A 27969-nucleotide genomic window follows, 5' to 3' on the forward strand; every position below is an offset into this window, starting at 1 on the left:
GGGTAGTGATCAATGCCTCGATGTCTAGTTGGCAGCCGGTGTCAAGCGGCGTGCCCCAGTGGTCAGTCCTGGGGCCAGGTTTGTTCAACATCTTCATTAATGATCTGGATGATGGGATGGATTGCACCCTCAGCAAGTTTGTGGATGACACTAAGCTGGGGGGAGAGGTAGATATGCTGGAGGTTAGGGATAGGGTCCAGAGTGACCTAGACAAATTGGAGGATTGGGCCAAAAAAAAATCTGATGAAGTTCTACAAGGACAAATGCAGAATGGATTTAAGATGGAAGAATCCCATGCACGGCTACAGGCTGGGGACCGACTGGTTAAGCAGCAGTTCTGCAGAAAAGGACCTGGGGATTATAGTGGATGAGAAGCTGGATATGAGTCAATAGTGTACCCTTGTTGCCAAGAAGGCTAATGGCATATTGGGCTGCATTTGTAGGGGCATTGTAGGCAGATTGAAGGAAGTGATTATTCCCCTCTATTCGGCACTGGTGAGGCCACATCTGGAGTACTGCATCCAGTTTTGGGCCCCCCACTACGGAAAGGATGTGGACAAATTGGAGAGAGTCCAGCGGAGGGCAACAAAAATGATTAGGGGGCTGGAGCACATGACTTATGAGGAGAGGCTGAGGGAACTAGGCTTATTTAGTCTGCAGAAGAGAATAGTGAGGGGGATATGATGGCAGCCTTTAACTACCTAAAGGGGCGTTCCAAAGAAGATGGAGCTAGGCTGTTCTCAGTGGTGGCAAATGACAGAACAAGGAGCAATGGTCTCAAGTTGCAGTGTGGGAGGTCTAGGTTGGATATTAGGAAACACTATTTCACTAGAAGGATGGTGAAGCACTGGAATGGGTTACATAGGGAGGTTGTGGAATCTCCATCCTTATTTGTTTTCAAGGCACGGCTTGACAAAATTGGGGTAGGTCCTTGACAAAGTTGGGGTTAGTTGGGGTTGGTCCTGCATTGAGCAGGGGGTTCGACTGCATGACCTCCTGAGGTCTCTTCCAACCCTAATCTTCTATGATTCTATGAAAAAGAAGTACATCTTCCCAAAACGCACAGTCAACATGTGGAACTCATTGCCAGGGGATATTGTGAAGGCCAAAAGTATAATTGGGTTAAAAAAAGAATTAGATAAGTTCACAGAGGTTAGGTCCATCAATGGCTATTAGCCAAAATGGTCAGGGATACAAACCCCATGCTTTGGGTGTCCCTAAACTGCCAACGGCTAGAAGCTGAGACTGGCCGACAAGGGATGGATCACTTGAAATTGCCCTGTTTTGTTCATTCCCTCTGAAGCATCCGGCACTGGCCATTGTCAGAGACAGGATACTGGGCTAGATGGACCATTGTACTGACCCAGTATTGCTGTTCTTATGTGAAGGCAGCTCAAGGCACAGATCAAAGTCAGAAGGTCTGCACAGTGCAGTATGTACATGTTAGTGTGGCTGTGAGACCTGGGTCCAGCAACGATAAGCCCCAGTTTACCATGCAGTGTGGATGCTCAGGCATGGGCTTGGAAACATTGAGTCCACAAGTCCGGGTCCCACAGACCCGAGCTTAGTGTGCAATGTAGACATACTCATAGTCACTAGTGCAATGCCTACACATGGAGATAGTCTTCCTTCCTTACCTCACCAGGATCAGCTTATCTCCTGAAGCAGTTCCCCCAGCTCCTACCTCAACATACAATGCCGATTTGCTACTGTATAGAGCCGACACATCTGCCCTGATTCCAAGAGCTGCCTCTGTCTGTTTTGTCTAGCATCAAGAAAGGAGACAGACAGATCAGGGGTAAGTGGCTGGTGGTCTGCATTTATTCACCTGCATGGCCAAGTGCAACTTGTACGGATAGATGTTCAATCCTGTTCCTTCCAGTTCTTTCCCCCATGGTTACCAGGTACAGTTTGCAGATCTTTGTTGTTGATACCTGGGCAGCTGCCCAAATTGCCATTAGCACAGAGGTGGAAGGGGTGTGGTGGGAAATCAGGTCCTCTGGGGAAAATTTGCATCAGAGAGAGACAGAGATTTTCATCCAACCTCCTACATGTAACATACCAACCTCCCGGAAAAATAAATGTCTCGTGGCTCTCTGCTGATGCCACACTTTATTGCAGAAGTGAAAAAGTCTGATCCAGGATGTGGGGGTAGAGGGTGGGGAGCGGGAAGGAAGGCATTTGGCACAGAGACGAGCAAGATGTTGGCACGCCATCAAGAAAATATTATTGAGATTGTCTAAATCCCTTAGTCTTAACACTGCAGCTTCTTGCAAGATTGATCTCTTCAGTACGGGGCAGAGGGCAAGACTCTTCTGTCAGAGGTGAGAGACTTGGTCTCGCTGAGCAATATGTTACCCTACTGCAAGGGCTTGTGTCCCCCCTAATCTTTAGGGCGGGGAATTTGAGGCCCTGGTCTGTTGCTACTGAAGTCAAGGGCAACACTCCAACTGCTTTCAACAGTAGCAGGATGAAGCTCCTGGTAAGGAATGCCAGTTACTAAGGTATAGCCTGAGCCCGCAGAAACATCCACCCCTTCTATCAACGTTCAGGAGCTTCTCTTGTAAGAGGAAGGATAGTTTTGTGGTTTAGATGCTAGACTAGATGACAGGAGAGCCTCCTGTCTTCCTGTGTAAACTTGGCCAAATCATTTAACCTCTCAATGTCTCCGTTCTCCCGTCACATGGGCATAATGGTACTTCCTTTCTCCCACTCTCTGTCTGTCGAACGTAGCCCTTCAGGGTGTGTGTAGGTGTATCTAACCTGCTGATATAGATTTTATAGCTAAGGTGTCATGGATACTTGCTTTATTAAATAGAATTACCTGCCAATACTTAGTAACATAGCACCACCCCATATTCAGTGTGAGAAGGCCTCTGTCATGCTACTGGCCCAGATCCGTGAGAACAGTGACCTGCCTTTGTACGCAGACCTCTTCAACCACCCACCAGCTCGCCTCTTTTCTAGATGCCCTTTATGGTCATTTATGCCACCACAGGACATGAGAGTGGAATCTGCTTGGCGCAACAAGTGGTCAGCAAGGACAGTCGTTAATCACTCTCTCGTCACTGACCCAACCATCTGCCCACCAGGTTCTGAACTGCTAAGGCTCCTGTGTTCATCTCTGAACTGGTTTCGAACAGGACAGGGCAACTGTGTGACTAATCTCTTAAATGCGGTTTGTCTAATGACCCGCGAGGCAGCTGCAGTCAACTTCAGACTATGTCGCATATCCTTGCCCAGTGCCCTCTGACGTATTTCGACAGCTGGCTACTGGCTCTCCACCTGGCTGATGATGATGCCATCAAATGGCTGGGTACATTTAGGATACACTGAGACCTGGAGAGAAAACACCAGGTTCTAGAGAGCTCTTTGATCTAGCGGTGAAAGGCAGAACAAGATCCAATGGCTGGAAGTTAAAGGCAAACAAATTCAAATGAAAAATAAAGTACTTTTTTGTTAACCGAGGGTGATTAACCATCGGAACAAACAGCCAAGGGGCTTAGTGGATTCTTCATTGCTTGAAGTCTTCAGATCAAGACTGGAAGCCTTTTGGGAAAACTGGCTTTATTGGAGTCAATACGGGAGTAACAAGATGAAATTCTATGGCCTGGGTAATACAGGAGGTCAGACTAGAGGATCTAATGGTTCCTTCTGGCCTTAAAATCTATGAACTGATTAAATGAAGAAATATATGGTTTGGGATCCAGCGTTGTGATATCAGCATAAATGACATGACATTATTCTCATTTATTATCACTGCCGGATGAAGCCCTCAAAAGATGGGTTGGCATAATTTCTCTGCCTGCTAAGAAATCTACTGTATCTGTCCAGCAATGCTTGCTGTGAAATCAAGGTCAAGCCAGGATCATCTTTTCACACTTGGGCTTTCAGAACAGGTTGGGGTCCCCAAGGCAGATCACAGTAACTCATTCATTCACATCCTTCCCCTTGCCTTGGCCACCGAAGCGTGGGTTCTCGCAACCTCTGGAAGTCCAAGTCCCTCCCCACTAATAAGGAGACCATCGTACGGCTTCGAAAGAGGCAAGTCTCATGCAGCATTAATCTCCTTGCTGGATGTGGGTAATGTTTCCTGGGGTTAAAATCAGAGGAAACTGATCCACAGGTCACACCATTGGCTTTGTGGCTTGGCTTCTGTCATTTGCACACTAGCAGGAGTGATGGCAAAGAATTCTTTCTGCAGCTCATGATGTTCCATTGGGGTACGGAATGAATTTATGTCTCCAAACCTCTGAGCCTGCCGTTAGGTTCCCATTTGTCCACTGTGAGTTTGATAAATGCTCCGAGAGGGCACATCTGGCCGGTGCAGATGCTTGCCGAGGCAACACACGTGCACACTCAGCAAACACACACACACCCAGGCAAACACACAGATGCACAAAAAGGGACACTGTGACTTTCAAAGGTTGCACGAGTGTTAAACTCTAATAAACAAGCTCCGTTCACGAAGGCTGAAAGAATCATAGGCCTCCTCAACAAAGCATTTAATCCAGTTTGCCACGACCTTTGACATTATTAGGGGTCGCAGTGACCCTAATCCAATCAGATTGATTAACTAAAGCAGAGACCCCCATAAGCTGACCCCCCTCTGTCTTCTCCTATTTAGTCCTGACCAAACAGTGGGAGAGACGTGCCGTATTTACACCACAATGGGCCCGCATTGAGAACCTGTTTCATTACAGGGCGACTTAAACTCCCATTACTCCATCAATGTATCATTCTTCAATAGTTCATTAAAAGCTGCTCCTCCACAATAACTGTTAGCCATTTCTCAGTCCAGCTGGCAGGTTTAGAGCCCCGGCCAGTCTTTCGCAAGGAGGGGTAGGAGGGAGTGAAAGAAGTGGATGGACAAGGGCTCCCTTTTAAAATTTAAACGAACAGGGGCTTAAATAGTTTGAGGTCATTTACTTTTATTGAAAGAGGGGGGAGGAAACTTTTATTCTGGCTTAATTATGTGCTGAGGTCTCTTAAAGAGACAGGGACCTAATAAGATTTCTGGGTTTGCTTTTTTTTCTTTTGTCCTTTGTTTTTTTGTCTTTTGTTCATGTTGAATCATGTTTTTTTTGCCCCAAAGCATTTCAAATTGAATTCAAATTCACATTGCTTTGGGAGATTTAAATGAACAACATAGACTAACACAATTCAGGGATAGTCACCTTATAAATGCATAGATAGACAGATACAATCCTTAATAGAACCATAGGAGTTAGAGATGGAAATTACCTATTAGATTAGTTAGTCCACCCTCTGTTGCCTAGGCAGGATTGTTACAATATATTATCCAGACTGTATCCAGTCTAGTGTTTGCTCCTTGTTAAATCAAAAGATACAACAGATTTCTGGTGGATGAGCCACGCCTCTTAGCTAAACCACTGGGTGTGACCTGTAAGAATAAAGCTGCTTTGATAACTTTAAAGCACATTTCTTGGGCAAATTCAACTTTCAGTTAAGCGATACCCATGTAACATCTAGAGCAATGAATGACCTAGAAACAAATGGATTTCCACAAGCGTCAGGAGTAGGATTTGGGCCGTAAAGATGGCTTTATGACAACAAACACTTTAATAAAAGATTCTCTTCCCACAAAAAATAGAATAAAAGGGTGTAGATGTTATAGTGACTGGTGTTCCACGAATAGGATCGATCAATAGGAGTGGATGGGTGAGTAATGGGGACCACATTAATTTTTCCCTTCCAAGCACCAGGATTTGTTTCGCAGGGTAGCTTGCATGCCAAAGAGTTTGGGAGAATCTGGGATGCTTGTTTCCAGTGGTTTGCAGAGAAAGAACCATGCGTTCTACCCATGCTGTGATTCTTTCACCTGAGCTGCCCATCCACTGGCACTAACAAAGAAAGCAGAAGAGACACTAAGACCAGATGGAAGGGAAAACATAGTGTAACTAACAACTTCTTAGTAACACCAGATCTCCCTACCCCTGAGAAGCTTTCCCCAGCCCTGCAGCACGGTTCAGCTAGGCAAACACCACTGCAGGAGCCAGGGGAACGCCAAAAAGGTTCAGCATGAATAGGCATCTAACTGTTCTGATGCCAGGGATGGGAAAACTGAATAGTCCGTTTGCCCAATGGCATGAATGCTGGTGGCTCTTGGACTCTTGAACCCTGTCTGGTTATCACCTGGTGAAGTAGAGCAGAGCGAGAGGCTTCCTGGCCAGTAAATGAGACTCTGATATGTCCAAATGGGAGCAGAGCCCACATCTGAAATCGCCTAGACACCCGTGAACATCAGGCCTCGTTGAGGGTTAGACATGATCCTGAGTATCACTGATGATGTAACTGCCCTTCCTATAGGCCTGTCTCTGCTACAGAAACAATCATGTTTAAAATACGATTGTAGCTAAGCCATGTTATACCATAGAGGTGTAACGGGGTGACTGGCCGTTTACGGGGAGATGGAGCCATCCACACCTGTGCCATAATTAATTAGCTGCTTCCCAGCCTGAGGGGGTGGGGCTAAGGAGGATCAGGTGGTAGCTTAATGGGCACCTTGGCCTTATAAAAGAGCTGCGAGAGATCAGTCAAGCACTCGGGCCCACAGGCAGTAAGGCTTGCTCCTGTGGAAGCCTCTGAGCCAGGCTCTGCAGGAGAAGGGTACTCCAGAGCTAGCCCAGAGCAGAGAAAGGTAGCCCAGAAAGGGGCTGGGAATACGGCCCATAGGGTAGAGAGAAGCCCCACAGAGCAGAAGAACCTTTTTGTTTGTTTGGGACTTTTTATTTTGGAATTCTTGTTCTGTGACGTGGCCAGAGGGTTAAGACACATCTCCAGAACAGACTGATGTGTGGCGCGCCGAGGAGAGAAACTGAAGCAGGGAGTACCTGTAGTGCTACACTTAGCCAGTAGGGGGTGCTATGGGGCAGCCACACCCCATAACAAGGGTTTTTCCTTGCATGTGTGGACACAAGGAGCTTTTTACCTATCTAAAACGCAAAAGGAATACCTACAGGAAATGGAAGGAGGGGCATGTCACCAAGGAAGCGTACATGGGAATAGCACGAGCGTTTAGGGACAAAATCAGGAAAGCCAAGGCAAAGAATGAGTTACAGCTAGCAAGAAACATTAGAAACAACAGGAAGGGGTTCTTCAAATATGTCAGACAAAAAGGGAAAGATCAAGGAGGGTGTGGGTCCGCTGCTCAGTGGAGAACGTGAGCTGGGAACGGAAGATGATAAGGAGGCAGAGCTGCTCAATGCCTACTTTGTTTCAGTCTTCTCACAAAAAATAGGATGTGACCGGATGATTACCGAAGTTACCATAGAGAATAAAGGGGGAGGGATGCAGATCGGGGTAAGTGAAGAAGATGTCAGAGATCTTCTGACCAATCTGAATAAATTCAGATCAGCAGGGCTGGATGCTATTCACCTGTGGGTGCTGAAGGAATTAGCTGAAGAAATCTCAGAGCCCCCAGCAATAATATTTACAAACTCATGGATGACAGGAGAGGGGCTGGACGGCTGGAGAAGGACTAAGGTGGTGCCCATCTTTAAAAAAGGGGAAAAGGAGGAGCCAGGAAACTAGAGACCAGTCAGCCTGGCTTTGATACCTGGGAAGCTGCTAAAGCAATGTATAAAACATTCAATTTGTGACTACCTGGAGATGAAGGGGTGATCACAGGGCCAGCCCTAGACCAAATGGTACCCCAAGCAAGGAGTGTCTTTGGTGCCCCCCGCCCCCTTTTGTTTCCCATCAGATTTGTTCCTTGCTGCAAACTAGATTGCAACTGAGCTTTTCGCTTCCTACAATGAGCTCCTGAAGGCTTCTTTTGGGGCATCTTTTATTGTCTACGGGGAAAACAAACAGTATGAGGGAGAACAAAAGTCTCTGTTCCGCAGTCTTAGAAAGTCATCCAACATTACATGTGAAGCATGGCAAAAGAAGAACAAGTATTTCTTTTATATTGTTGCACAGATAGAGGTTCAATAGATGTCTCTGGCGTCTCATTAAATATGTCCTTTATTCGTCGCTACTTACACTCTTCAAGTCTTAAAACACAAGTACGCTTTCATAATTACACAATAAAACAAGGTTCACAATATCGCAGCTGGGCTCTCACTTCACTTCAGTTTGTTCTTACATCTCACTGACTGACTGGTGACGCAACACCCCTTATATACCTGCGAGAGTACAGCGGACAACATTCTAGGAGGCTCAAGGAAAATGTAGTTCTCAGAAAGTCTGGAAGGTTCCACGAGATTCTACAAAGGTCCAGAACATTCTAGGAGGTTAGTGAAAAATGAATCCACATACGGAATACCTGAAACATGTTACTTCTAACATTCTATTTTCCCTTTTGTCGCCAACAACAAAAAACAACCCCCCAAGCCCGGCACCCCCCAAGCCCAGCACGTCAGGCAGTCGCCTGGATCGCTTGCCCCTAAATCCGGCCCTGGGTAACCACTAACAGCCAGCATGGATTTACCAAGAACAAATCATGCCAAACCAGCTTGATTTCCTTCTTTGACGGGGTAACTGATTTGGTGGATAGGGGGTATGTGGCGGACATAATTAAGGCTACGAGTCTGTCACGGAGGTCACGGATTCTGTGACTTTCCGGTGACTTCTGCAACGGCAGGTGCGACTGGCCCAGGGGCCGCTGGAGCAGCTCAGGCAGCTCCTGGGCCAGTCACACCAGCGGCTGCTGCAGCAGTCTCGGGCTACTGCCTGCCCACCCCCCAACTCCAGCAGCAGCAGGAGTTTGGGTGCATGTGGGAGGGGGCTCAGAGCTGGGGGTTGGGGTGCAGGAGGAGGTGAGGGCTCTGGGCGGTGCTTACCTTGGAGGTCCCCCCGGAATGTCTCTCCATCGGCTCCTAGCTCTACATGCTGCCTCCAACCGCAGGCACCACCCCTGCAGCTCCCATTGGCTGCAATTCCTGGCCAATGGGAGCTGGGGGAGGGACATGTCGCTGCTTCCAGGGAGACCCCCAAGGTAAGCGCCACCCAGAGCCCTCGAGGAGCCAGGTAGGGAGCCTGCCATTCCTGCCAACCTGCTCCCCACCCCAGCACCAGCAGGGGTCCCAGGCTGTGCGCCACCTCCTGCCCCTCCTCCCCCAGCACCAGCGGGGGTCCCAGGCTGCTCCATCTGAGCATCTGCAGCACCCCCTGGACCGTCTCCCCCCCCCGAGCACCTGCAGCACCCCGGGCTGCCCTCCCCCCCGCAGGATTTAGTTAAGGGTATATAGTACAAGTCATGGACAGGTCACAGGCCATGAATTTTTGTTTACTGCCCGTGACCTGTCCATGACTTTTACTAAAAATACCCGTGACTAAAACATAGCCTTAGACATAATATATCTGAACCTCAGCAAGGCTTTCAATACAGTCCCACGTGACATTTTGATAAGTAAACTGGAGAAATGCGGGCTCCACAGAACTACCATTAAGTGGATACACACTTGGTTAAAGAACCACAAACAAAGAGTAACTATTAATGGAACGACATTGGATTGGAGGGAGGTCTCAAGTGCTTTTCCACCGCGATCTGTTCTGGGTCCGGTGTGGTTTAACATCTGTATGAATGACCTGGATGTAGGACTAGAGAGCAGACTGATCACGTTTGCAGATGACACAAAGCGGGGGTGGGGCGGTTGCCAACACTTTGGAGGATACAGCTAAAATTCAGAGGGGTCTTGATAGATTGGAGAACTGGGCTAGAGACGACCCAATGAAATTTAACAGACAAACTTAAGGGGCTACTCTTAGGGAAGAAAAACCAAACGCACAAGTACAGAATGGGGGGGGTGGGGAAGCTGGCTTGGCAGCAGCACTGCTGAGAAGGATCTGAGAGTTGTGGTGCATCACAGCCTCGACATGAGTCAGCAATGCGATGCAATGCTGTTGCAAAAAGAGCAAATGCAATTTGAGCTTGCATTACCAGAGGCATAGCCTGCAAGTCAAGGGAAGCGATAGTACCACCCTACTCGGCGCTGGGTAGGCCTCAGCTGGAGGACTGTGTCCAGTTTTGGTCACCAATATATAGAAAGGATGGAGAGAAACTGGAAAGGAGCCGGAGATGAGTGACAAAGATGATGAAAGGTATGGAGTGCAAGCCATACGAGCAAAGGCTGAAGGAACTGGGTCTGTTTAGTTTGGAAAAGAGGAGATTAAGGAGGGACAGGATACCAGTCTTCAGACACTTGAAAGGCTGCCATAAAAAAGATGGAGAAAAGTTCTCTTTTGCCACAGAGGGTAGGACAAGAGGCAGTAGGTTCAAACTACAGCACAGCAGCTTTAGATTAAATCTCAGGAAAAACCTCCTAACCATAAGAACAGCAGGACAATGGAACAGACGCCTCCTTAGGTCATGGGAGCTCTTTCACTGGAGGCTTTCAAAAGGAGGCTGGAGCCATCTGTCTTGGGTGGTTTAGACACAACCAATCCTGCATCTTGGCAGCGGGTTAGATTAGATGACCCTTGTGGTCCATGATTCTAGAGCATCCCCCTCCTCACATACACCATGAGAGAGGCTCCTGTTTTAGACTATGGTTCTATCAGTGTCAAAACATGGCGGCCTCACATGACCACAGTCCAGCGAGATTTTGACATCACTGAGTCAGAGTCAGACCCTAGCCCTGAATTCGTGATGAGATACCAAAGTGGCGAGTGTGGCATGAATACTGAGCGAGTTTCAGTTAGATTCAGGCCTAGAAAGCGTTTCTTCAGGGAAAATCAAAACATAAAAACAACAACAAAATCCAACCAAAACAGCCCTTCTTCGTACGAAAGACTGAGATCCAGACCCCCACTGGTGAAAGTGGGAATAGCTCCCATGACTTCCGTTTGGCTTCTGTGACTTCAGTGGAGCGGTGCTGATTTACACCAGCCGAGGACCTGGCCCCACGGACCGCAATGGGACGCTGAAGTTGGCTTCTCGGTTGCTTGGCTTCTAAACTGTGAACTCCAGCACTTTTCTTTTCTTTTCTTTTCTTTTCTTTTCTTTTCTTTTGGTAGTAGCTCAAGTATGTTCCTCCCCTCGGGGATCTGCACAAGAATGTGGCTGAGCTGTTCTCCTCCCGCCCCCCCCCCCCGCCTCCTGCAATAGGTGAAGCCAAACTGAAGGATGGTTAGATTCTCCCTCGAGGAACAACATTCTTCAGTTATGAAATCGTCCCAGCGTCCTTTTCCTAGCCGAGCCTGGCTACTGCACAACGGCAGGATCCGGGCCCCATCCTGGCACACACACGCCCGATGACTGCAGTGGGCACTGCAGGTGCAGGGCATGGGCTTCCTTCGTGCCAACATATAACCACAGGTATCTCAGAAGGTGGCGTGGGGCAGTAGAGCAGCTATGCTGCCCTGTGTCTGGGGTATGTCTACACTGCAGTCAGAGGTGGGCCTGGATCTAGCTTGGATCTAGCTAGCTCCAATAACAATGGCAGCACACGCCTGCCTGGGACCCTGGGTGTTTACTCAGGTGGCTAGCCTATGCTGCCATGCAGGCCCTAGGAGGAAGTTTGGGGCCCTGGTATATCATGTTTCCTGGGGCCCCTCCCATTTCATCCCCATTTCACCCCTTTTTATTGATGTTTTGAGGAGGCCGCCCTGAGCTTGGGCCCTGGTACAATTGTTCCCCCTTTTCACCCTTCTCATGACCCCTGCTGCCATGGCTACGCTGGGATTTTTATTGGAGCTCGCTAGATGAAAGCTAGCTCGGGTTTGTCTACACAGGCTGCAATCACACACCTGACTGCAGTGTAGACATACCCTGAGAGCCGCAGGCATCCCATGTGCTGTTTATGACGGTATCAGGAATTAGGGCGGTCTGGTGTGATGAAGGTACTGGACTAGGATTTAGTAAACCTGAGTTCAGTTCCCAGACTCCTTGAGGGACCTTGGGCAAGTCACTTGGGTCTTGTCCTCACTAGAAAGTTCAACCCCCCGCAGCGTGACTGAAATTAGATCACTATAAAGGTGCTCTCTACCAGCATAGCTATTCCTGTAGGGGAAGGGGCATTACTATTCTGAAATGAGTCATCTTTATAAGTTCATCCACTCTCGGGATTTTGCCAGTATAACTAGTTTGATAAAAATCATGCCTCCAACCAACATAACTTTACTGGTAAAAAACCATATAGACTAGACCTTAATACATATGTGCCCCAGTTCTCCATCTGTAACCTGGGGATAATGGCACTTCCTTTCACTTTCTTTTCCATGTGGGTGTACAATGCCTACCGCAAGAGTGCCCTGATTTTGGTTGGTGTCTCTAGATAGTAATATATTAATGTAATGTGAGAAGAGCTCTGTGTAAGCTCGAAATCTTGTCTCTTTCACCAACAGAAGATGGCTCGGTATAAGATACTACCTTGTCTCTCTCCAATCAGTAATGATACAGGCATTCCTTTCAGTATACTGCTGTGATGTACTCCGGGAATTTTATAAAGTTCACTACAACAGGATCCAAAGCTCTTCTGAATTACACAATAGGATAAAAACAATATCCCGCCCCGACACCTGATCGCAAGTGACAGTGGATCCTGGCCTGAGGTGAATTTATGAGCTCAACCATATAAACAGACTTTAGAATGGTCTCCCTGAAATGTATCCTAGAGGCTGCCTTGCACGGCTGACACGAGGTCAGCTGACGTTGTTCTGGCTTTCAGACAAGTTAATTTCAGCGGGAGGAGCGTCGGTCCTTTTGGGAACCTGTAACAGTGCCTTTAATTGCACACTGAAAGGATTACTTCCAGGTCTGTGCTGCTGCTATCCTGAAGGCGCAGCCGGCTGTGTCGGATATTCCTAAACAGCACTGGGCAGGGAGTCCAGCTTCATTATCTCAGGGGAGGTCAAATGCAAAGCAAGTTTGCCTTACAGCTGAACTTATTCGTGCTAATCTAAAACTAAGGGCCTGATCGTGTTCCCACTGAAGTCAGTGGGAGCCGGACTGGGCCCTAAAAGCCAGGATGCAAAAGCAGAATAAAACAGTTGCTTTTGCTCCCAAAGAGGCATCTAACATATGGGACAAGGCCCTGATCCAGCTCCCTTTTGAAGTCAATGGAAAGACTTCCAGTGGGAGTTGGATCAGAATCTATTTAGCCAGGCAGGCCCCAGTATCTATCTATCTATCTAGTGCCCAACACCAAAATCTAGAAACTAAAAGCGCAATTAGCTCTGAAAGGGGAACCCATTAATCCTGATTGCAGTGTATCATTTCCCCTTTGCATACAGCCCTTCGGGGTGGGGGGGGCGGGGGTGTGTGTGTTCAGCCTGCTTGACAGCATGCCAGGCCAAGCCAGTCAGCAATCACTGACAGACCATCTGATGTGGCGTGAAATGACGTTTGGTTGGAATGGAATCCAGAGGTCCAGCTCTACCAATGAAAACAGCTGCTGCATTAACAATCCAAACCTATGGGAGGAGACTAGATGATTCAGGGCCCTGGCAATGCTAGCTCTCTAGGTCACCTGTTCAACACCAGCCCCGGGTGGGCAGTAAGTGAACACTGTTACCATTTGAGGAGTGTTTGGTAGCCTGTATGAAGGAGTTGGGAGATCTCAGTCCTCTTCCCAGTGGGCCCACTGCTGTTGGCCATCTCATCGGAGAGGCCCAGGGCTGAACGGGTGTTGGGACTGAATTGTCCTCTCTGCTCTAATGATGGCCTCTCTGCATCAGGCCAGAAGTGTATAGGTGGGGGGCTAGGTGGAGAAAGCTTGCACTTTATATGCATGGCACTTTATACCAGCCCAAAAGAAAAGGTCACGACAAATGATACCAACTACTGCTTTGAGCAGGGGGTGGGACTAGATGACCTCCTGAGGTCTCTTCCAACCCTAACATTCTGTGATTCTATACAAGATGGGTTTCAATGTATATTTGCTGCTAATAGTCCACATGTATCACCATCGCTTGCCTTATCACTCAGCACTCACCTTTATCTAGCACAGGCCCAAATATGGCCAGGCTGTCATTGACGGTGGTGCAATTCCACCTCCTCCCACGGAACTGGTGCTGGCACTCCTGGATCCCGATCTTGACCCCTTCCGCCACGCTGGGCATGATCTCCACATAGTTCCGACAGAAGCGCAGCTGCTTGGGGACCAGCCCTGGGATGCTGCCGCAGAGGATGGGCTGAGTCCCCAGGGAGGAATACTGGTGACCGATGGCCAAGGACCTAGAAGAGAAAACATAGCAGTTTTCAGGCGGACTCTGCTCCTTGCACTGCTTGTTACCAGTCACAGCCAAGGGGACAGCAACACTCTCAGTTCCTCAGTCCTCTCTGCCCAACAATAAATGTCCCAGCTCCTGATCCCTCCCCACAGAGAATGGAGTCATCTACCTCTTTAAACCTTCTCAATCCCCAACAAAGAACCCCACCATAGCTCCTTCCCTGAACTCGGTCTTGTCTGCATGGCGACACACAGGAGAACTAATCTGAATGATCTTTTAAAGTGGATTAGTTAAATTGTATTAAAGCCCTATGTGGACAAATATATTCAGAATTAAAGTGACCCAAATTAAGGCCTGGACTACACTAGAAAATAAGGGATGGTTTGCAGAATATCCAGATGTCATAATGACAGGTGCATTCAAAATAGATGGGCAGATAGAAAGATAGGTAGACATACAGCTAGTTAAATAGATTTCAATATGCTCTTACGAGTGCTCCTAACAACCACCTAGATTATTACAACCGAAAGGATTTTTAAAGTCAAATTCCCTTTGCACCTTTGATTTAGTTTCTTGGTTTACTTTTCTGCCCTGAACGTGAAACTACGCTGGTCAGTTTCTCTTTCTGTTTAAACCCATCTTTGCTACCCGGGTTTTCATTTAGCAGTAGCTTGTTGTGTTTGGGCTGCCTCCGTGGCAGAACAAGTTTGTCTGTTTTTAAAAAAAGGTTATTCGCACTGAAATTGTAAAAAAAAAAAATGACAATTATATCGATGCCGAGTGCTGCAAGAAGGCTAGCGTAGAGAGGAAGGAGGGGCCAGAGCTTTGTGCCCTAGTCTAAGAATTGGGAGCCAGAGGCTTCCTATATCCTGTGAGGCAAGTCTCAGTTCTCCATCTGTACAGTGGGGATAATTGCACTGCTCTACTTCCCAGAGGTGTTGTGAGGATAAATGCATTACAGAGTGTGAGGTGCTCAGAGTCTGTGGTGGTGGGGCCATGTTTCACCTAAGATCAATTTTTTTTTAACTAGGATAAAAGGTGAGTTAGAAGGTGTCACAGGCGGGCTGGCCTTTTAAAGGGACGCTTGGCCCAGCCTCACCAATGCCTCCCAGCTGAGGCCTAAGGAGCACCGGGTCCTTAGAAAGGCCACAAGAGCTCAGCAGAGCTGGTGAAGTGCAGGGATCGGGGAGGATTCTGTAGTAGACCCTGAGTCAGGGCAAGGACCCGGAGGGGCTGAGAGAGGTGAGGAAAAGCTTCTCGGAATTTCAGCCTATGATGGGCATGAGAACTACTTTATTTTGACATTTTTCCCCCAAATTTCCATTTAACCAATAAATTGTGCGCTGAGGCAAGGCCCTGGGACTGATCCTTCCTGCGCTGGGGAGCGAGCCCGGCAATTGACAGAAGGCATTAGCTAACATGTGCTAAACCTCCCGTCTGGCTCCAACTCAATCAGCTAGCACATGTTAAAGCCTACATGGTCCTGTGTTAGGCTAGAGGTGTTAGCGCATGTGAGCTAACATGTCCCAACAACACATCCCTAAATCCTAGTCAGGACAAACCCTTGGGGACTGATTCATAGCTTCCAAGGCCAGAAGAGACCATTGTGATCACTTCCTCTGGCCTGCTGTATAACCACAGGCCACTGACCTCCCCCCAAATTACTCCTAGACGGATCCTTTGGAAAACCATCTGATTAGGCTTTAAAAATGTTCAGTGATGGAGGCTCCACTATGACCCTGGATCCTCAGATGTATTTAGGCACCTAACTCCCACTGAAGTGGGCATCAAGTGCTTCAATACCTTTGAGGATCTGGTCCTGAAAACCCCCATCCACTATCCACTGAAGTCAATGCGAGCCCTTCCTTTGACTGCAAGGGGCACTGGCTCAGAGGCACTGACTTTCTATTTCCCCGTGGGTGCTTGGCCCCTGCTCCACCCCAGGCTCTGCCCCAGGTTCTGTCCCACCTCTTCCTGCCCCTGCTCCACCCCCACCCCGACTCTTCCCATCCCATTCTGCCCACTCCCTCGAGTGTGCCCCGCCCTCATTCCACCTCTTCCTGCCCCCACTCCTCCCCCTTCCTCCCAGCACCTCCTGCACGCCACTGAAAAGCTGATCACCGGCCGGTGGGAGGGGCTGGGAGCGGGGGGGGTGGGGGTGCTGATCATCAGGGCCCACTGGCGGGTGGGGGGAGCTGGGGGAGGAGCTGATCGGCGTGGCTGCCAGAAGGTGCTGAGCACTCACTATATAAGTCGGCACTTATGCATTGGCTGAAGCCCTAAGGGTCTCATCCAGCTATTGCTGAAATCAGTGGCAAAGTTCCCATTGACTTCAATGGTTCAGGGCCAACCCCCGAGGGGCTTCGTCTCATTCCTATTGAAGTCTTTGGGAGGCTTTCCATGTATTTGAATAGGAGCTACATTAGGTCTGAAGAGCCCAATCCTGTCTAGTTAGACTCATGATAATAATAATCCTAGCTAGCTCATGCCAGCCCCCACATTTTGAACCCACTGGGACTAGTGAGAGTAAGGGACTCGCCATAGGAATAAGAGTTTGCCAGGTCATGCCCTTGATACTGCTGCTGGAAAATCACCTTAGGTACAAGTCCTGGTAGAAATAATTCTAAATGAAAATATATTTGCTTTTCACATAGCTCCTTCCTTAATATGTAAAGAAACAGCCATGCCTTTCTCTGCCTATGTGACAGCCACAGAAGGCAGCTTTCTGCAGCTGTGAGCAGCATAAACATGTCCTCGCGGTGTCATTCGCTGCTAAGATGGTGTAATGTAAACTTGGCATTTCATTGGTGAACTGGGTGGTCACTTGACCTCCAGTTGGAGAATTGTGGGGTAGATTCTCTTAACTTTCTGTCCATCATGCACATTTCAGTAAAGCTCCGTTAAACTCAGTTATCTTCCTAAATCACTTCAAGACTCTGAAGCACAATTGCTCCAATCACGGCACTTTCCATCGGCCTCTCTCTAGTGTCTCTAATATTTAAACAAAACCACTTGATCTCTGTCTACAAAGTTCACCGGCTTCTGCCATGGAGAAGCCCCAGATTCTTTGTTGTCTTTGGCCATATGGAGTTAGTGATGTGCCAAGCTCAGAAACAAACAAACCAACAAAAAAGTTGGGAAAAGTTTGGATAAACCCCTGAAGTTCAGAAACTTGCTTCAAGGTTACCCAAAGCTTTTGAGGTCTGCTAGCTCCCAACACCCATCCTTCTCATTATTCCCAGCAACCAGCTCCCTTCTTCTGCCTCCTCAACTCCTTCTTCTTGTCCTGATCCCAAGCAGGCCTTCTACATTTTGGCAATGTTGAGAATACAGTGGGTAGGGGAGACATTTTTCAAGTTTGGTGTTTTCTCTTGGTTAGGATGTGTGGCGTTCAGTAAATCCTTCGCTGCCCTCTGGGATCTAGCCAGCCATTTGTCTCCAAATCTCATGCATTTCAGGGCTTCCCAGAACGTGTTGCCAACTCCCCTCTTCCCTCTTGTCACTAGAAAAGCACTAGAACTTGAGAGATTTGTAAATGTTGAGCCTCAGAACAGGTTCTGCTCAAATTTGGGGTGGGGAGAAGGGTCAGGTGATTTTTCTTCAAGCTAGTTTGCCCGTCCCCACCCTTAATTTAAGAGAAACCTGGAATATCCATTCCTGTGAGCAGTCTAAACAAAGACAATACAATGCTATTCTGCATATTCACAACCAGCGTTCTTGGTTTAATCTTTAACCTTTACCTACCCTAAAGTGTATAATTCAATCCATAGTTACCATTTTTCTTTGCAATGCACTACCCTCCTTACCCAAATCAACTGAACCTGCTCCTCCAATCAGTCAGTAGTTGACCTAAGTGCCTAACCCCTTCTCTATCCACCACACTAGACACCATTTTCAGAGCTCTGCTTCTAGGATCAAATTGCTCCAGAAAAAGAGAGTTCTGTCTATGCTACAGAGCTTCTGAGCTGGTCGACACTATAAAGTTAAGTCAACGTAGCTACGTTGCTCAGGGGTGTGAAAAAGTCACTCCCCTGAGAGATGTAGTTAAGGCAATCTAAGCCCTGGTGTAGATACTGCTAGATCAATGGAAGAATTCTTCTGTCGACCTAGTTTCCGCCTCTCGGAGAAGTAGATTTACTTCCGCCACTGGAGTTAGTGTCTACACTACAGCACTGAAGCTGTGCCACTGTAGCATTTCTAATGTAGACGTGCCCTATGCTGGTATAGCTCAACTCATCGGAGGGTCAATGAAACAACTTTCAGAGTCACCAACTTCCTGCTAGAGCTTCCCAAAGTTCTTGCTACACCAATAACAGCTGGTAGAGGGGAATACACCCTATCACGGCCCGCTTAGCCCATATCGCTATGAACTCTTTGGCTTTTTGCATTGTCTATTTGCCATTCATGACCAAGAGCACCTTCACTGGCTCCAACCATTACTAAGACACCCTCACTGGAAGTCCTTGGAAGCCACCAGCCATTAGCAAAATAGCTGCCTTTATAAAACATTATACAGCCAGGATGAAATTCTCCCCTGTGCAGAAGGCCTATCACAAGGCCAATGCACAACTTACATCCAGCGTAAGCTTTGTTTTGAGAACTGAGCAACTCAAGTGACACTAATAATTCTGATTCCTAGACTTAAGTCAATCCCAGTGTAAAGCAAGCACCTAAACTCGCTGGAGCGGCACCTGTTTACATCGGGTGTGAATTTAGCCAACTGTGTCTTAATTTGCACTGTATCCTTCTCTTACAGGTACCTCTGTGCTTCTTCCCATGCTGCCATCTTTGCATGGGATCCCTGAAAGAGGTAACCTGCCTCTCCTCCTTCAGATCTCTCCTCATGACCCACTTACCTTCCCAAATGCAGACCCCCCTACTCCTCTCTCTGCCTAACGTTCTCTCTCCATCTGCCATGTCTATCTTAGGGCCCAATCATATTCCCTTGATTCACACAAATACAGGATCCTCTTTGCTTGGGTCTGACCCCTCCTGTCTGGCAGAGGACAGGTTAGGGAGGAGTGGCCAGACTAAGAAGTTGCACATCTTTCCTCTATCCCCAAAGAGCCCTGTGAAAATCATGGCACAAAGGTAACACAAGGAGCATTTGGGGAGGAGGAGGGCCAGCTGTGAAAGTCCTGGTAGCGAGGATCCCAGCCTGAGAGGGAAAAGGGGAATGAGGAGCTGATGTGGAAGCTCACATGGCCTCCTCTCAGATAGCCATAGCCTCCTACAGATGCCTCAGGACCTGTGGAGATCTCAGGGAAGCCATAGGGTTTGTGGGCCAGACCCAAGGTGAGAGAACCATTCAGGATGCACTTTGAGAGAAGAACCCTATGGAGATTTCCTCCTTTTCAGTTCTCTCCCCATTTCCCATGGAAAAGGGGACAACCAGGTCCTTATGTTGTAAGATCATCCAGGGCAAGGACCTTTCATGTCGCCTTAGTCAGTAAAGCACCATACACCCGTGACAACTGTCAACACCTTTCCCTGGTACCAAAGCAGCAAACTACCAGTAGTTAACAGGGACACCTAATTCCATTATGCAGCATTTAAACAGCACCGTTTCCAGTGCCATAATCCTAGCAAAGGGGAGCCTCTAAAGGTTGGGAGGGTCAGCTGAGGCAAGCATCTCAGCACGCAGACATTCGAAGACTGAAACGGATATTTACCAGCATAAGGATGCTCTTGGGAAAAACAGAGCCACGGGAAAAGAACAGCCCTGTGAAGTCTCCATGGATGGAACCTCCATGAATGGAAGACAACAATGGCCGGTCTGTGTGCAGTGGACTCATGGGACTGAAGCCAGAGTTTGTCTCTTTCCTTGCCCCATTCCCTCCAAGAAAAAAGTGTTGATTCCTAGTCTCCATGAAAGAATGTACCCACTGTTCTGGCTTCAGGAAACTCAAATGCCATGGTGATGGACCCCCCCCCCACCCCTCTACAAAAACACACACAGGCAGATAGCTAGACAGACAGATGGAGCCATTTGGAAAATGCCAATTATTTTTACAGGAATTTTTGAATTTAAAAATATATATATACTTTCTGTGAATTTTTTTTTCTCTTTTCTGACAAAAAATAAACGATAAATGCTTGAAAACTGGTTTTGGGCAAAAAATAATTATCCCCCCATTTTTTTAAAACGGAAAATGCAGGTTGCTGAGGGGACGGGACAGATTTCTTTGCTATTTTTCCATTTTAAAAAAAGACAAATTGTGTCAAAATGAACATTTTCCATAGAAATTTTGGTTAAAAAGCGTTATTTTGGCCACCAAAAAAAAAAAAAGTTTTGATAAAAAAATAACAGCTCTCGGAGATCGTGTGGCTGCCAGATACATGTGAAATATTGAATATTCCATTAAAATCAATTTGGGTTTTTCAGTTCTACACCCTGTGCCCAATAAATCAAAATAAAATACAATCCTTGTTTTTCAAATCATCATAGAATCATGGAATCATAAAAATGCAGGCCTGGAAGGGACCTCAAGAGGTCACCGAGTGCATCTCCCCATGCTGAGGTAGGATTAATTAGACCTAGACCATCCTTGACAGGTGTTTGTCTGACGTGTTTTTAAAAAACCTCCATTGATGGGGATTCCACAACCTCCCCAGGTAACCGGTTCCAGTGCTTAAATAGCCTTACAGTTAGAATTTTTTCCCTAATATCTAAGCTAAATCTCCCTTGCTGCAAAGTAAGCCAATTACGTCTTGTCCTAGTCTGAGTGGACACGGAGAACGATTGATCGCTGTCCTCTTTATAGCAACCTTTTACATATTTGAAGTCAGTCATTATGTCCCCCCTCAGCCTTCTCCTCTCTAGACTAAATGTGCCCAATCCTTTCATCCTTCCTTCATAGCTCAGGTTTTCTGAACCTCTTTTCATTTTTGCTGCACACCTCTGGACCCATTTGAGTTTGTCCACACCTTTCTTAAGGTGTGGTGCCCAAACCTGGACACAGCACTGCAGCTTCGGCCTCCTCAGTGCCAAGCAGAGCAGGACAGTTACTTCCCAAGTCTTACATACGACTCTCCTGTTAATATGTCCCAGAATTGCATTTGCCTTTTGTGCAACTGCATCACTTTGCTGACACACCTCCTTCCACTCGAAGGGCGAGGTGTATTTCTTTGACTTGTACCTTTTTAAATAATTCAGACAAATGCAGGTCCTAGTTCTAATGCTCTCAGAAGTTCTGAGGAAATTCACAATAGACTAAGGCGATTTCCGATACCTGATCTTTACTCTCATAAAATAGCCCTGAGCATGGACGGCTGGTGAACTGGCCATTGGGGAAGGCTAGTCCCCAGTCCCTCCCCTTCTGCCGGAGACCCAATCCCTCCCCATCCTTCTGCCCCCCCTCCCCTGTAGGCACCCAGAGAACCCCTACCGCAGCCACCGCCCCCCCCAGCCCCAGAGCACCGGGTAGCTGGGCGTGTAGCTTGGCCCCAGTGCCCCCAGCCCCAGAGCACAAGTCGGCCGGGTGGTGTGGTCCCAGCTCCCCCAGCACCAGGCGGGCAGCGGCGTTGCCCCGACCCCAGCTCTGGGCCTTGCAAGCACCAGTGCCAGCGGCCCCAGCCATCCTGAGTCCCGGCGGCAGGCCGGCCCACCCCAGCCCCAGCCACCTTGGGCCACAGAAGAGTGGGAACTGCAGGAAGTGGTCTGGGGGCAGAGCATGGGTGGGGCCACACCAGGCTGTTTGGGAGGCTCAGCCTCCCCCAGCCTATGATACCCACCGCCCATGGGCCTGAAGTGATATGATTAAGTTACTGACTTATATATAGATAGGGCCCTACCAAATTCACCGCCATGAAAAACGCATCGCAGATTGTGAAATCTGGTCTCCCACTGTGAAATCTGGTCTTTTGTGTGCTTTTACCCTATACTATACAGATTGGCATTTCTCAAATTGGGGGTCCTGACCCAAAGGGTCGCAAGGTTATTTTAGAGGGGTCGCAGTATTGCCATCCTTACTTCTGCACTGCCTTCAGAGCTGGGCAGCCGAAGAACAGTGGCTGTTGGCCGGGCACCCAGCTCTGAAGGCAGCACCCCGCCAGCAGCGGCATAGAAGTAGGGGTGGCAATACCAGACCGTGGTGGCGGCTGGGGGCGGCTCTGCCTTCAGAGCTGGGCTCCCGGCCACCAGCTGCTGCTCTCCAGCTGCCCAGCTCTGAAGGCAGCACCCTGCCAGCAGCATCGCAGAAGTAAGTGTAGCAGTGCCGTGACCCCCCCTCCCCGCACACAATAGCCTGGTGACCCCCACACATCTCCTTTTAGGGTCAGGACCCCCCACAATTACAACACCGTAAAATTTCAGGTTTAAATAGCTGAAATCATTAAATTTACGATTTTTAAACTCCTATGACCATGCAATTGACCAAAATGGACCCGGAGTTTGGTAGGGCCCTATATATAGACACATACAAGTACGTACCATGGGCGCTGTAACAGGTGGGGCCAGGGGGCCATCGCTCCATCACTTTCTACTGGCCATCAGGACGAGTGACGGTGGGAGGGGGCAGAGAGGAGTGAGCAAGGGGCAGAGTCGTGGGGGAAGAGGCGGTGTGGGGGCTCAGGGAAAGGGGCAGTTCATGGGCGGGGACTTGGGGAGAAGAGGCCGTGCGGGGGCAGAGGCTCGGGGGGGAAAGGGTGGTGAGGGGGCAGGGCACCTGTGGCCCCCCACTTTTAGGAAGCTGCCACTGCTCCTGGTGTGTACATAGTACCATGTACGGGTCTGATCGTACAAACACTTATACATGCAGGTAACTTCAGTTCCACAAGTACTTTCATCACCCCTTCCCTGCTCCAACAACAACATGTATGTAGTGCCTTTCAACAGAGGATCCCTGCGTACTTTCAGCAAAGGAGACATAGAAAACACTTCACTGACCACAGAAATACAGCTACCTCTGGTGTGGAACGTGGCAGCTATTTAACAGTGCACAACAACAGAACCCAACAGTTTGGATCCGGAAGTGGAGAATACCATACTCCGCAGAAAGTTCAGGTGGACTGGAAGGAGGTAGAATGAATGATCTAAACTGAGATTTGGCCAGGAGAATTCATTCCAAAAGGAACTAAAGACCATCACAAAGCTCACCACCTCCCACTCCAAGTGCAAGGTGCATTGGACTGCACCTTCTCTAGTATAAACATATAGCAAATGTGTGTGTGTGTGTGTGTGTGTGTGTGTGTGTGTGCGCATTTTAAAAGAAATGTCCAAAACAAAACAATCCACTGCTCACAGTTTTCCCACGGGGAGAGGATGAGAGAACAAACGTGAGGAAAGTTAGTCGCATTGCTTAATGAATGACTGGAAGATGCTCAGATCCTATGGTGTTGAGCACAATGTAAGACCACAATAGAATAGGACACTAGAATTAACAGCCCAGCTTCTTGCAAAAAGTGCCCGGAGCTCTTTAATTACCATAGGCAATTAGGTCTTCTCTTTTACATATGAACTGAAAGACAGCCGCTTAGTGACCCCTCAAGCCACACCAAGGACAATTACAATGGCATCACCTGTACAACATTCTACCTTGTCCTGGTCTTCCCCCTCACTTCTGAGGCTGGGAACTTCTGCTTGTCTTGCGAGAGCTGCTAACCCCACAGCACAAGGCATTATAGCTGCATTCTCCTTAATGTTTCAATCTGCCACCTACCCCGCAGTTTATGAGAGCTGTAAATCTCATGGTTATAATGAACTCACATAATGACAGGTTTCAGAGTAGCAGCCGTGTTAGTCTGTATTCGCAAAAAGATCAGGAGGACTTGTGGCACCTTAGAGACGAACAAATTTCTTTGAGCATAAGCTTTCGTGAGCTACAGCTCACTTGCATCTGATGAAGTGGGTTTTAGCCCACGAAAGCTTATGCTCAAATCAATTGGTTAGTCTCTAAGGTGCCACAAGTCCTCCTGTTCTTTTCACACAATGATATTGCTGATGAATACATTTACCTGGGATGAATAAACTATGGGCACAACTGTTATCTGCCGCTGAAAGCAGTGTTCGTGTGAACATTTTTGCTGCTGTGCTTCATGCCATTTTGTGACCGACAAATATCTTTTATTCGCGGTGTGTAGAAAATATGTCTTTCTGGGGGCTTGCAGTGCAAAGGCCACACCTGGCTCATTGGACAACACCCCCATCTATGCTCAGAAAATTCCCACGCCCTGGCACCATTTTGTATGTAAATGAGGCAGATTTTCTGATTCATTCGTGACAAAATGTGGGAACCCCCCCTCCCCAATACAAACACATATTGGGTACAATTGAAAAACACTTAAGGGATTTAGGCACTTAGGGCCAGACCTTTAAAGGTATTTAGATGCCTATCACTGAACTCAATGGGAGTTAGGCATCTAAATGTCATTAAAAATTTCGCCTTTAGGAGCCTAAATCTCCTTGAAAGTCAGTGAGATTTAGACTCCTCAGAGCCAGATCCTCAAAGGTATTTAGGTGCCTAATTCTCATTGATTTAAACAGGAGTTAGGCATGTCAGACCTTTGAGGATTTGGGCCTTGCATTCCTGAGACACTTGAAAAATGTGTCTCCTAAATCAGGAGATCAGCAAAATTTGGCTCCTAAATCACTTAGACAGTTTTACCCCTAAGGCAACTAAGTGGCTAAGTCACTGTTGAAATGAGATCTATAGATGAAACACACTATGTAAGACCTAGGCATTACAGTGATGATGATGACGATGAAAATTGTATCCAATTTCCTCATAGTTCTGCACTAAGCCATGTATATTTCACACTCACTCCACCGCAGATGGCTTTTTAAAGCTACGTTTTGCACACCCAGAACACACACTCGCTAATGTCAGAAAGCTAATTCTTTGGTATTAACTGAGTCATCAGGCTTAGGAAATGTGTGAACTCACGCTACAGTGTTGTCCCAGAAAAATAACAAATTGATTTCATTCTTACAGGCTACGGCATGCTATATAATTGAAGACATTGCCTTGTCAACTCAGACTGGTCTGACCAACTTGAGACATTGCTTACAGCCGTTTACAAAGCCATAAAATTCCCTCCTCTTTGTTTTCTCCCCTTTTGCGCTCTCTCTTTCCTGGATGAATCCCTACGAAAGACTTAAGTCATAAAATACTGCTATGGAAAACTAAGGGAGAGGCCTTGATTAAGAAAAGCATCCCAATTCTAGAGAGCAGTCAAGCACTTGCTTAATTTTAATATTTGAAAGAACTTAAGGACCCTCTTAAAACTGAGCCCATGTTTAATTATTTGCTGAATCAGGGCCTATATGAGGAACATTGTGTGTGTTAAGGGGTTGTGTGTTTTTCTAATGATTGATATTGAGCTAAAGAGTATAAATTGAAGCCCTGGAGGCTGAATTCCTCTTTTTATCCACAGAAGAGTACTGACGATTTCGCCCACCCCTGCACTGCTCCTGAACCATGACTTAGAAGGACCACCGCCACAGCTGGCATGAGAATGGGCTCTCCAGGGTCATTTAACCCTTGGCCTCTCTGCTGAGGCTGCCAGTCTACAAGTCAATTTGACCACTTTGCCCCAAACCATCTCTGTGCTTTTTTCCACACTACCCCTATATTTGGGCTCAGAGACGACCCGTGCCTGCCAATAGTGTGGGGGGAAGAGTGAGGGCAGCTGGCTTCAGCAGTGTTACTGAGCATGCTCAGTACAAGCCAAGCAGCAAATCTTGCAGGGGACGTGACCCCGTGTCGCCTCTACATGGGCTCTGATAAGTTTATAGGCAACAATGCACCTGTCACTAATAACAGGTTCTTTACTCAGGAGGCTACCTGTGAAATTTTTTACTGAATCTGAGATTGGTGGAGCACACATAGAGACTTTATAGGGTTATTTCCTACAGACACGCGTAATTAAAATAATAGACAATGTAACAAAACAAGGAAAATACAACAATACGTCCCCTCTACATTGTGCGTACGCACGACTCGACCCTTAGAAGTGAAGATGGAAAGAAAAGTAAGTGGAGATCATCATGAACGGAGATGACATTTGAGCTGCCAACCACTTGTGATCCCAGCTGAAAGTTGGCCATACACCCTATTTTATACCTTCTTTTCCCCAACACCCACACATAGAATATCAGAGTTGGAAGGGACCTCTGGAGGTCATCTAGTCCAACCCCCTGCCCAGAGCAGGACCAATCCCAACTAAATCATCCCAGCCAGGGCTTTGTCAAGCCTGACCTTAAAAACTTCTAAGGAAGGGGATTCCACCACCTCCCTAGGTAACGCATATGGTGACCATATTTACACTGGTTTCCAGCCACCAGTCCAGGCATAGCTGTCTGGGAAACCATGACTGGAGTTCCGATTGTTGCGTCAATGCATGGGTCAATATTTGCCACAGGCTCATGTGGCTACCTTGTGATTTCACATACTAAAAATTCCCTCCCGCCCCCCACAAAAATCCATTCTTTCGTGGTTCTACACTATATTTGTTTATCACAAGCTACATATGGACAGGTTTCAGTCTTATAACCCTAGGTCACTTACTTATGCTAACTTATGTGTTACTTTGTGCTAACTAACATATAACTACTAGGCTTCAGCTCATTGCCAAGCCCACCTTAACGTTACTGTGTATACTGGACGTTTTCCTCCTTGCATTGCAGCTCTGTTGGCTTCCCTCGCAACTATTACAAGCAGTTTATAAAATAATATGTAAATTAAACTCATAGCGTTTCCAGAATCAGGACGTGAGTCATAGGTCAACAGGATCCTTTCCTAGCCCTGCTCTAACGAGTCATCGCCCCTCTTTCCATTCAACCCACTGCTAAAGTCTCAGGCCCTGATTCTTGTTTACACAATGTCGACACTGCAGTCCTGGGGGCGGAGGAGGGGGAAATGTTGCAACACAGATAGGTGGACCTGAGCTAGCTTTAATCTAGCCAGCTCAGGCAGCGGTAGAAGTGAAGCTGTGACGGCATGAGCTAGAGAAACCTACCTGGCACCTTGGGTAGTTATTCAAGCTGCCACAGCTTCACTGCTGTTGACACCCATGTTAGCTAGATGAAAGCTAGCTCAGGTATGTCTACAGTAACTGCAATCACGCCTCCGATGGCAGCGTAGATGTATCCTAAGCCTACTTTACACAGCTCTGGCAGGATAAAGGGTCTATACGCATAAGTTAGATCGACATCCCTGAGCGGCAGAGCTGTACCAGCCAACCTCCCAGGGTAGATGCAGCTAGAACAGATGAATGCTTCTGTCACCCATAGCTACCGTTATTTGGGGAGGTGGTGTTCTTACAGCTACGAAAAAACCCCTTCTGCTGGTGTTGGCTGTGCCTACGCTACGGGGTTATGCAGCACAGCTGCAATGGTATAGCCATGCTGATAGAGTCACTCTAGTATAGATGTACTCTGGATTCAAAGGGGGCAGATCAAAGGGCTTAGATTTGGGGGTCGCTCTGCTCTGGAGATTCTGGAGGCCAGCCAGCTAGGTGCTGCACAAACATAGTCAATGCCAGTTCTTGCTCCCCAAAGCATCCAGTTCATGCGTTTGTCCCATATTCGTTTTGTCCTCCCTGAAAAGTAGGATGAGAGTGTTTTGGGCCCGCCTTTTGCCCACAGCCTGGGTTTGCTCTGGGGAAGAGCTGTGTTGGCTGTGATTTCACAGCTGCTCTGGCCAAGGAGAAGATGGGTCCTCTCATTTGTGTCACGGTGGTGGCATATATCTCACAGACAAGGGTTGTTAAACTTTTCCACAGGGTGGGCTATGTCTTAATGGAGATATTTTCTGTGGACACTTCCCTTCCTACTCACAATAGCCCGGGCCACCTCTCTTACCCTTTGTGATCATATAACAGTCCTATGGC

The 27969-nt window shown here is 47.7% G+C and overlaps 1 protein-coding gene across 1 annotated transcript in view; it reads right to left on the bottom strand.

Annotated features, from left to right (window-relative positions):
* Window positions 1-27969, bottom strand: part of WNT3A (Wnt family member 3A) — a 116715-nt gene that overhangs the window by 38809 nt on the left and 49937 nt on the right. Inside the window, exon 2 of the mRNA XM_074946437.1 lies at window positions 13902-14143. Within this exon, the coding sequence (XP_074802538.1) occupies window positions 13902-14143 (242 nt within the window). The remainder of the gene's footprint in view (window positions 1-13901; window positions 14144-27969) is intronic.

Source organism: Natator depressus, chromosome 2 (genome assembly GCF_965152275.1).
Source record: "Natator depressus isolate rNatDep1 chromosome 2, rNatDep2.hap1, whole genome shotgun sequence".
Lineage (NCBI taxonomy): Eukaryota > Metazoa > Chordata > Testudines > Cheloniidae > Natator > Natator depressus.